The 10,888-nt window shown below is 54.8% G+C and overlaps 2 protein-coding genes across 9 annotated transcripts in view; one reads left to right on the top strand and one right to left on the bottom strand.

Annotated features, from left to right (window-relative positions):
* The first annotated feature begins 110 nt into the window (after nt 1-110).
* On the top strand, nt 111-7,342 carry Prr36 (proline rich 36). Of its 6 annotated transcripts, none has more exons than XM_039089906.1 (7): nt 111-220; nt 673-784; nt 1,096-1,397; nt 1,508-1,610; nt 2,310-2,422; nt 2,507-4,717; nt 5,932-7,342. In XM_039089906.1, exons 3-7 carry the CDS (start codon nt 1,103-1,105, stop codon nt 6,447-6,449), a joined length of 3,240 nt encoding a protein of 1,079 aa, XP_038945834.1. In that variant the 5' UTR covers nt 111-220; nt 673-784; nt 1,096-1,102; the 3' UTR covers nt 6,450-7,342. The 6 variants fall into 6 exon arrangements, with proteins under 6 accessions (XP_038945834.1, XP_038945833.1, XP_038945832.1 ...); XM_039089905.1 differs by having other exon boundaries at nt 673-803; XM_039089904.2 differs by having other exon boundaries at nt 157-563; nt 673-803.
* A 1,939-nt stretch (nt 7,343-9,281) lies between these two features.
* The window catches only part of Evi5l (ecotropic viral integration site 5-like), a 38,972-nt gene continuing 37,365 nt past the window's right edge, over nt 9,282-10,888 (bottom strand). For all 3 annotated transcript variants that reach the window (XM_039089908.2, XM_039089907.2, XM_039089909.2), the window contains one exon: nt 9,282-10,823. In XM_039089908.2, the coding sequence (XP_038945836.1) occupies nt 10,530-10,823 (294 nt within the window). In that variant the 3' untranslated portion in view covers nt 9,282-10,529. The remainder of the gene's footprint in view (nt 10,824-10,888) is intronic.

The following is a 10,888-nucleotide window of genomic DNA, read 5'->3' as shown; positions in this document are numbered from 1 at the left end:
CATAGCCATCGCAAAGAGGACCAGGACACACAAAATGGCTGGATTGGTTGGTGGGTCAGAGGCACAATGATCCCGCCCTACTGGTTGCCAAGGCCCAGCCTATCCCTGTGTAGGAGAGTGTTGGTCTCCAAGTGCTGGAGAAAGGGTGTCGGAGCAGGTGCAAGAGCTTGGGTAGACGACTCTGAGGGTCTTCAAGGGGTTTCCCCACTGAGCCTCTCTGGTTAGTTCTGTGGGTGTTGGACACAGACACCGAAATAGGCCTTTCCTAGGGTATAACAGGGAGGCGGCACCCGCACCTCCCTCGGAGGCGCGCCTCTTTTCTCAGCACCCTCGGCACGCTCCCGGCTCTGGACGGAGAACGAGTGCGCGCATCCTCCGCTCTCTCTACCCGAAGCTGGGGGGGCGGGGCCGCGGCCAAGCTCCCTAGGCACTGTGGCCTGAAACCCCCTCCCCTTGCCTTTTCGCTGCTCCCCGCTACTGCTCTCTGGCCCAGCACCACCCCAGGCGACCCCGCGTGGAGCGGATGGTGCCCACAGGCGGAGGTGAACGCGTGCTGTGAGCAGGTGGATCGTGCGGATCGCTGGCATAGGGGACCAGGCTGGGGGAGGGGTCAGCTCTTTGTCTTCCGGAGCCCGTTCGCGGGCAACAGGGCCACTCTTTTTCTCTGTGCAGGTGCCTGTGGAACCTGAGGGAGGACGCTGGCGAAACCCCATTGGCGTGCACACGGAGGCCCCTGAATCTGGAAGCCGGAGGCATTTCCCTGTTTGCCGGATTGGTCATTTAGGTTTCCAAGAGGCGAGGGGGTAGGGGAGTGGATGTTTTTCTTGTAAGAGGGCAGAGGCGGGGTCGGAGGGTGGGGAACGGATAGGGCGTCTCGGCTTTGGGGGATGGAGGTAGCGGTGGGACTTGAGGACTGCACTGAGGGCCAGGTTGGTGAGCGGGTGTGGGTGGTTAGAAGAAAAGCAAATTGAGGCTTTTTAGGCTGAGGTTTAGGCACCCATGGGTGGCGATGCTAGAGGAAGCACAGGGATGTGTCAGGATGGTGTATAGTGATTGGTTCACCTGGGATACCAATCCTCCTGTCTTCCTCATTAGGTGCGGTATGGACAAGAGGGATAGGATCAAATCAGGAGCTGTCCCGCGGATGCCGGCGTCACGAACCCCTGGCCTTCTGAACCCTAGGCCTCCTTCTGGGTCCGCTCGACCTCCTCCCCCTGTAACCAGTGCTGCCCTTCGAGTCTTGGAAGCAAATGGAGCTATGGGGCGAAGGCCCCTGGTGGAGCGAGCCCCAGGCGCCTGCAAAGCGACTCTTCCACAGACCAGCAAAGCAGCTCTTCCTCAGTCCACTGTTCACGGGGCACCAGCGCGCAGTGCTGGGTCAGGTCCTCGCAGCCCAGGTACTTGGCTTTACTTGTGACCTCCACCTGCCCTCCGTTTACCTCCTCTCTTCCTTCTCAGATACTCCTCTTTTTCAGAAATACCATTGATTTTTGTCTTCTCACTGAAGCCAACAGGCCCCCAGCTTCTGGGAAAGGAGAGAGGGCCCCTATGAAGACCGCTGGCCAGGGTTCTATTTCTAGCCCAGGGCGTGCCAGCAGTGGGACCGCCAGGTGATAAACTAATTCCCCTAACTCCCTAATTCCCCAAGCAAGGGTTAATTTAGCAATTTGGAACCTTTTGATATTACACACGAATGGGTTGGAAAGGTAGTTTGGTGTGCTAAAGTGCTTGCTGCACAGATGAGGTACTGAGTTTGAAACTCCAGCACCTGTGTAAAAGCCGGTCTTGACGATGCACTACTATAACCTCAGCTCTGGGTGGGAATGGGAGGTGGGAATGGGAGGTGGGTTTCTGGTGCTTGGCCAGGAAGTGTCAAATATCAGATTCCGTGTGAGATCCTGTCCCCAAAAAATAGCCAAGTGTAGTAGCACTTGCTGTTTGTTAATCCCAGCTCTCAGAAGCCAGAGGCCTGTGGTTCTCTGTGAATTCAAGGCCAGCCTACACAGGCTTCATAGTAATAATAAGTAAAACAGACTATAAAATAAGGCAGAAAAATGGATTCAGCTCGATGTCAGTGTTTATTTCTCCACATGGGCAGGCAATGGGGTGGGGGTGTGCACACTTGTATACACATGTGCACACACATACAAAAATATTACATATGATATGGCTCAGGAGCACTTGCAGATAACGGACACGAAGTGGGTAAAGGCCATTATTGGTTGGGTCACAGAAAGGCAAGCAACTCTGTTTTACAAATGAGGAAATGCGAAATTGGGAATGCTAACAACTGGTCTTCCTGTGCCCAGACCAGGCCCTGTTGTCCAGAAGGGACTCCAACCTCCGACTAAGGAACCTGTGGTCAGAGGTAAAACACCAGAGACGCCCAAAAGGAACACTCTGAGCTCTGGAACACGAAGAGGTATGTGACCTCGAGACAAGTAGGTTACTCTCAGTCTTTGAAGGCAACCAGCCCTGAGATACCCATGTTTCTTTTGGACTTCAGTTTTGTCTGCAGATTCTTTAGGGCCCACCTCAGGAGCCTCCTCCCCTGCCATCACCCGTCGGCCCAGGGTCCCAGCTACAGAGGTGGGACTTCCTCAACCAACTCCCAGTGCCAGACAGCGTCCTCTGACCACCGAGGCACCCAGGAAACCTGTGAGCAGTGCTTCTGAACACAGTGCCACGGAGCTGAGCCCGGCCATTAGGAGGCGCTCAGTCGCTGGTGGCAGCCAGCAAAAGCCGGTCTCCCGTTCTCTGATCCCCAGTGCTACTCCTCAGCTCTCCCCAGCCCGCTCCGGGGTCTCACCGCGTGCAACCCCACGGGGTCCTGCGCATACCTCGCAGCTCAAGTCGAAAGGGCAGCAAGCTCTGCATCCAACCCAGACCACAGTCCCAAGGAAGAACAGGCCCTCTGTACAGAGCCTGGTTTCTGCTTCATCTTTAGTCGCACGCACTCCACCTGGTGCTCCCTCTGTCCAGGTCCCAGATGATTCCTTGCCGACCACACTCCCTCCCTCCCCACCCGCCACCCCGCCTCTACCTGCTTCACTTCAACTACTCCAAGCACATGCTTCCTCACAGCCAATGCCCCATTCACAGTCCGGACAGGGCTCACCGTTACCTTCCCCTCTTCCTCTGCAGAACCTCCCCTCTCCACCAGCTACACCCCCTTTGCTAGCTCCACCCGCATGTCTGGGTACTGAAGAGGCCTCTGACTCACTCCCACCAAGAGCTGGAATCTCTCCATCGCTTCCCCCCATCACGCAGAGTATGCCCAACCACCAGGCTCCTTCAGCTTCGCTCCCTCAGGAACCTCTCTCGGTCACACCTTTCTCACCTGCTCCTCTCCCTCTAGCCGCGCCTCCTCCACAACTCCTTCCTTCTCCGCCAGGTTCCCCGCAGAATTTACCCACTCCCCTTGTCACGCCCTCTAAGTTGCCTCTCTCCACTCTAACTGCTCCCCCTTCCCCGGTCAACTTTTCTGGGTCTCCTCCCCTCCCCCAGGCCACGCCCTCTAACCGAAATACGCCGCCTTTGCAAGACCCTCTGTTTCTGGCCATTCCTCCGCCGGTTTCTTCCTCCAGCTCCACCTCACCACCTCTGCTGGTCCCTCTCTCTTCCGTGGCCACGCCTCCTCTGAGGCTCCCACCTTCTCCGACTTTGCCCACTTCTCCGGCCTCTTTGTCGACCTCGCCGCCAGCACTGGCCTCCTCGCCCCAGCAGGCCACGCCTCCTCCTCTGCCCTTGTCCCCTCTATCCACCCAACTCTCTATGGGCTCACTCTCTCCGCAGGCCTCGGCTTCTTTCTCGCCTACCCACCCTGTGCAGCCACACGCTCTCCCCTCGCCTCCTTTGCGGGCATCTCCTATTACACACCCTTTGCCTCTTTCCTCGCCCTCTGCCTCACCCCCTCTGCCGGCTCTTCTGTCCCCTCCTGCCTCACCACCTCTGGAGGACCCCCTTTCTCCCCCAGCCTCACCTTCGTCTCCCTTGGCAACTCCCCCTCCAGAAGCCCCACCTTCACTGGGCTCACCCACTCTTTCACCCCTGACCACGCCCCCTCCGCAAGCCTCACCTCCGGCCTTGCCCCCTCTGCCAGCCTCTACCTCCTCCCTGGACACAGGCACATGTTCTCTACAGGGTGCCCTCTTGGCTTTACCTCTTTTACAAACCTCTCCTCCTCTGACAATACCCTCTCTGCAGACCCCATCTTCTCTGGCCTTGCCCTCTCTGCAGTGTCCCTCCTCCCCACTGGCCACAGCCACACCGCCCCTACAGATTCCCCTTGTGGTTTTACCTACTTTACAGACCCCTCCTTCTCCCCTGACCACGCTCCCTCCGGGGGCCCCTCCTGGCTTGACCTCGCCTGTTGTTCAGCCTCCTTCTCCTCCTGCCTCACCCCCACTGCAAGCCCCGCGTCGACCCCCGACCCCGGGTCCAGATGTCCCTATCTCAGGTCCACGGCTGACCTTGGCGCTGGCCCCTGCCGCTCCGCCACCGCCCTCGCGAAGCCCCTCCAGTACGCTGAGCGGCCCGGACCTGGCAGGCCACAGCAGCAGTGCCACGAGCACACCGGAGGAGCTCCGCGGTTACGATAGCGGGCCCGAGGGCTGCGCTACAATCTCCCCGGCCCCGGATGTGGAGCTAGCTGCCTGCCACCCAGCCTCCTGGAGTCGAAGTTCTGCTCCGCCCTTAGCAGTGCGGGGCACTCCGGGTAAGGATGCTGAACAGAGAGTCCAGGCTCGGGGGCGGAGCTTCCCAAGATGTTGTCAGCCCTGCATCTGGGCTATAGAGAGAGAGAGAGAGAGAGAGTGTGTGTGTGTGTGTGTGTGTGTGTGTGTGTGTGTGTGTGTGTGTGTGTGTGTGTGGAAGTGGAAGTGTTAGTTATAGGGAGGGAACTTGTGGTCAGGCAGGGCTGCAACTGCGTTTACTCATCTCGTAATCTCCTTTAAAAGGCGATTTTTTATTTATATGTATGTGTGTTTATGTGAATGTATGTACTATGTGAGTCCTCTGAGTTATAATTGGTTGCAAGCCACCCAAAATGGGTGCTGAGAACCAAATTCAGGTCCTTGCAAGAGCTGTACTTGTTCTTTACCTCCGAGTCATCTTTCCAGTCCTGCCTTCTCAAAAATTCACGTTTATTTATTATTTATTTATTTATTTATTTTTGAATGTGTTTGTATCTATTTGTGGGCATGCACTCCTTTAGTGCACTTGGGGGAAGTCAGCCAACTCATGGAATTCAGTTATCACCTTACCTGTGGATTGAACTCAGGTCTTCAGGTTTAGTGGCAAGTGTCTTACCCACTGAACCATCTTTTTTTCTTTTTCTTTTTTTAAAAAGATCACATATATATTATATTTTATTATAGATGGTTGTGAGCCACCATGTGATTACTGGAATTTGAACTCTGGACCTCTGAAAGAGCTGTCAGTGCTCTTGATCACTGAACCATTTCTCCAGCCCCTGAACCATCTTTCTAGTCCGATTTTTTAATTTTTATTTTATATTATTCTATGTGAATGGGTGATTTGCCTGGATGTATGTTTGTGCCATGTATGTGGTGTCACAGAGGCTAGAAGAGTTTGTCAAAATACCTGGAATTAAACTTAAAGAGCATTCATTGTGAGGAACCACGATGAAGTTCTTCTGACAGAGTAGCTGGTGTTCTTAACTACTGAGCCATCTCTCCGGCCTGCTGGTGGTCCTTAAGATTTTTTCATATCAATGAGTTTTATTTACTCACTCGCCTCTCTGAATATTTGTGCAGGCTTGAGTGTCACAGTGCTCATGTGGAATTGGTTCTCTCCTTCAATACGTACGTAGGTTCCAGATCAAACAGTGGTTGTCAGGTTCAGGTTTGGTGACAAGTGTTCTTTTTAACCTCTGAGCAATCTTGCTTGTCCCCACTTTTGCTCTTACAGGAGTTCCCCTGCCGTGGCCTCCCACTGCTGGCCCGGGTTCCTCTGACGGCCTGTGCACCATCTATGAAGCCGAAGGACCAGAGTCGGTGGCCCCAACCCCTGGATCTCTAGATGTGGAGCCAGAACCGAGGCCTGGCCCTGGCAGTGCTAAGGTGACTGCTGCAGCCTGCGCAGGAGCATCCTCTAGAAGCCCAAAGTCGACTCGCCTTGGTGAGCTGCCGCTGGGGGCGCTTCAGGCGAGCGTTGTGCAGCACCTGCTGAGCCGGACTCTGCTGCTGGCAGCCGCGGAAGGTGCAGCAGCGGGCAGCGAAGGTGGTTCAGGAGGCTCAGGGGGTGGTGGTATCTCTGGTGGATCCCGGGCTCCGCTTAGCGATGCTGAATTGGGCCGCTGGGCCGAATTGCTTTCTCCCCTGGACGAATCGCGTGCCAGCATCACTTCAGTCACCAGCTTCTCCCCAGATGATGTAGCCTCCCCACAGGGTGATTGGACTGTAGTGGAAGTGGAGACTTTTCATTGAGCCAGACCTCAGCCCTGTCCACCATACACATACCACATTAGAATCCACCCTTCTGGTTACACCTCTTTTGTCTTAGTCTCCACTCCCACTTCCTGTGGTACTTGGATGGATTGTTTTTTTACCTCTAGAGCCCTGTGTTTGGGCCCAGGCTGTACCCCTGTTCTTCCTTGGCTTAGGCTTGGGCCATACCCACACCACCCCAGGCCTAGTCCTTCCATTTGAGCTTCTCCTCTTTGGCCTAAGCCACACCCCCTTCTCCAAGGAGCCATGCCACTCCGTAAGTTCAGTGGACAACATGATAGTTTACATGCTGAATGGTTTACATGCTGGCACCTGTGTGCCCTGCCACTCGGGAGCTGGGAGAGGATCACAGTGGTAGTTCGAAGGGTCAGGCTACACCATATCAGTGGTTATGACTGAGTAAATTGGAGTTCTGGCTAAACTATAGAAAAGGGCTGGCAAGAGAGTGGCTACAATGGTCTTGTGATTTTTGGGATCTCACTTCTAATGAAAACGTTAGGTTCACAAAGGCCTGGGTGGATGAACTCGAGAGCCACCGAAGTTCTTACTCTGGACATGGGGCAGTTTGCTCTCCTGGGTACCCCTTGCTATAGCCCCTTTGTCCTGTGTGCACCCCTTCTCTTCCATGCCTATGGGGGACTAACTTGCTTGGACTGAGGTGGGAATGGCTACCTATTTTGGGTGGCACCATTCCCTGGCTGGAATCTTGGATTGTGTAAGCAGAAAGCAGGGCAGCACCATGCCTTCACTCCTCTGTTTTTCCCGATTGTGAATGCTAAGTGACCAGCTGTTTCCAGCTCCTATTGCCTTGACTTTCCCAGTGATAGACACTACCCCAAACTGTGAGCGAGAATAAAACCTTTCTCCTCTAAGTTGCTTTTGTCAAGGTACTTGATCGCAGTTGAAAATGAACTGAGGCAATCTCCCTTTCTGTTTAACAAGAAGGCTACAGCGTTAAAGCAGTAACTTGCCTAAGCTTGCAGAAGGAACTTCCGCAAATGTAGGGGCTAAGTGGACTGACCTGGCTGTAGCTTGCAGCAGTGGGGAAGGACGAGACTCAGGAGTTGACACCAAGTCAATCTGTGTACTACACTCTCGGGGGCATCCCTGCCCTGTCTCTAACTCTCCATGACTTCATGAATTCTCACCATCTTCATTTAAGTCCTCCAATCAGAATTGCTTTCCCAGCCATCAGCCTGTACCTGGCGCCCCTAACCCCGGGCAAGCTGACACACGCTCTCCCCTCCCCCCAGTGCACAGCACAGCTCCCTGCTTGTATTTTACTCTCCTCTCAAAGGAGTGCTGCTACCTCCATTTTGGGGGGAGGGAGCACACTCTGGACTCCGGTTCTGAGGTTTGTGACAGGCCAGAGACTTCTTCTCTAGCTGAGTCCTAGAGGGGACCCCTCAGATATCCTTATTCCCAAACTTCAAGTCGAAGGTTTGGTTTTTTGTTTTTATTTTTGTTGTTGTTGTTGTTTTTGAAGAGTTGAGTTTTTTCTGTAGAACTCTGGCTGTCCAGGAATTCACCCTGTACACCAGACTGGCCTAGAACTCCGAGGTCTGCCTGCCTCCGCTTCCTGAGTGCTGGATTAAAGGTGATACCATGTCAGGCAGAAAACCTGACTCTTGACACTGGGCAGCTCGACCCTCAAGGCCAACTTTTGTAAGGACTTTTGCTCCATAGCTAGGCCCCAGCTGGAGGAGTCAGCTTGGGAATAGCAGTGTGTGGGTGATCAGTTACCCAAGGGGGGCAGCAGTCACAGGGACAGTCTTACATCAGCATGACAGGAACAGGAATGTTTGCAGGGGACTCAGCTATTCTGATGTGGACTCGTGTTGTACCCAGTTGCTCTGTGCCACTGCAAGTCAATAGTTGTTTTCAGTGCGCTAGGCTATATTTCCCCTTACACCAAGCTGGAGCACTCGTTCCAGATGACCCTCCATTCAATGCTGTTCCCTGACTGCTTTGGCATTTGATGGCCTGGGCTGGTTACTGATCCCTCACACCACTTCCCATTCAATAGGCTCTATTCTCAGTCCTCTCCATCTGCTTCATACTCTTCGCTTCAAAGCTCAACTCTGACCCTGACTGGAGCAGCCCTACTCACCACCTTCCTGACCTCACCATATATCTATCTACATTCCATTCAACTCTGACCCTGACTGGAGCAGCCCTACTCACCACCTTCCTGACCTCACCATATATCTATCTACATTCCATTCAACTCTGACCCTGACTGGAGCAGCCCTACTCACCACCTTCCTGACCTCACCATATATCTACATTCCATCCCTTCTTCTGGACATCCGGCCTCCTCCAAAGACAATGACCCCCCCCTCCTGCCACAATCCCACCATTCCCCATCCCCCTCCCCACCCCGCCATCCTACCATTCCCCATGGCATGTGGCCTCTGTGTTGTCCTCAGGGAAGCCTCTCTCATTGTCTCCTCCATGAAGGCTTCTTTGATTTTTCTGCTCTGGCTGCCTACTTTTGCATTATAACAATATCAATTCACTCCCCAAACCCTCAGTACCCATTCCCATGACATCAGAGACCACACAGAGGAAGGTGCAGAGCATAACACCCCAGCGGCCTCCTACAGTTCCCACTGAATAGATAACACTGGGCCGGCTCTTCCTGAAGCTGACAGTTTTGGATTGGTCAGGCTCAAGCCCTCTCTTCATCCCTGTGGCATTTCCCACACCACCTAGCCACTGGATCCATCTTGGAACTTCCAGAACACGGATGAGGGCTTAGCGTCTTCTTGCTGTGACTGCCCCAGCTCTGGCTCTACTCGGCGTCCCCCGTGACTGTGTAAATACACTTTATTTTCCATCTTTTCTGCCTTGGAGACATGGAGTGTGAACAGGCAGTGTGCAAAATGGTGGTGGGCAGTGTGGAGGAGCACATGAGGAGCACATGAGGGCCTCCTCAGGGGTACCCTGCCCCAGCCCCCAGGCGTTTTTAACACTTGACGAGTGGGCCACCAGGAATGGAGACTGAGCTGGGGGCCCCACCTAGGAAGCACCCAGGGAATGCTGTGGGCACCATTCTACCTGAGGCTCTAGGAGCACTGAGAGGGGTCAGCCCCTAGGGGTGGGTCCCAAGATGCAGGGGTGAGGGATAAAGGAGCCCGGGGAACACTGATGGACTTTGGCACCATTCTCAACTCTGACTGGGCAGAGACCATGGGGACTTCGAGGACATAGGGGAGGTAACTGACTGGGGGAAGTCTAGCCAGAATGAGTGGAGTAAGTCCACAGGAATGTGTGAACTGAGGCTGAGAACTCCCCAAGGGGGGCTCTCTTCTACAGCCAGCCAACACGTGTGATACGGGGCTCCCCAGAGCAAGATGGGTGCTCTAGGGAAAGGGTCTCTTCTTTGCAGCTTCTATAGCCCTAGAGAGTGGGGAGACACTGCCCAGGCTTAAGCTGGTTCCCACTGACTACTCACACCCCAGGTGGTCCTGCAGACATGATGGGGGTGGGGGACTTTGGTTTCTGCTGCAGGGACCATGATGCCTGCACCAGGCAGAAAAGTCCAGCCTGGCCATCTGTCCCCAGTGGCAAGGGGCTGGCTGTTCAATATCACTGTGTCCAAAGAACCTGTCCTAGGGTGCTATATCCAGTCCAAGTTACCCCTCCTTCCTCAGACCTACTGTAGTTCCTGGGCCCCACCCAGCAGGGCCACCCTTGTCCCAAAGGGAAGCTGACTAGGAAGAGGAAGTTCCCTGCTTATTAACAAGTCCTGGGACCTCTGCACTTTCGGCCCTTGTCCATGTTAGGAGAGCAACACCCTCCAGGTAACTGGCCCATGCACCCCTTGAACTCAGGAGGGCTTGGACGATATGGTCTAAAACGGGTAAACACTGCTATGTGGGCCAGGCCTGCCAGTAGGCCCTGCCCTCTGTGCTGCCTCCTCCACCTGGCCCTCAGTTGGCGGGAGTTACAGAGGCACAGAGTTCCTTAGTACTGTGGAGCAGCAAGGTCATGGACTGCTGCTCTCTCCTCACAGCAATGTGGGCCTCTAGGCTCCCAGTGAGTGGGCCCCCAGCTTCAGTTGTCCAGGACCTGGTTGCTGTAAGGCGTGGCTAGCTCATCTGCATCGCTGTCTGAGCTGCCTTCGCTGTCCTTGGCTGGCCGGTCCAGACTTCTGAAGAAGCGTGCGTCCCGGGGAGACAGAGGGTAGAGTGGGTCCTGCAGGGCTGCGCCCACGCCCACGCCCACACCCACACCAAGCAGCTCCTCATCAGAAGACGGTAGCGAATCCTCGTCCAGGTGCCGCGTTAGGCTCAGCCCATCGAAAGCCAGCGGGTCCTCGAATGTGGGTGGGCCTTTCAGCAACCGAACCTGGAGTGCGCGGGGGAGGGAGGGGGCACCCACGGGTTGGAGGCATAAATCGGCGTACCCACAGG

The sequence above is a fragment of the Rattus norvegicus genome, chromosome 12 (assembly GCF_036323735.1).
Source record: "Rattus norvegicus strain BN/NHsdMcwi chromosome 12, GRCr8, whole genome shotgun sequence".
NCBI lineage: Eukaryota > Metazoa > Chordata > Mammalia > Rodentia > Muridae > Rattus > Rattus norvegicus.
This window is presented reverse-complemented; position numbering and strand designations above follow the sequence as displayed.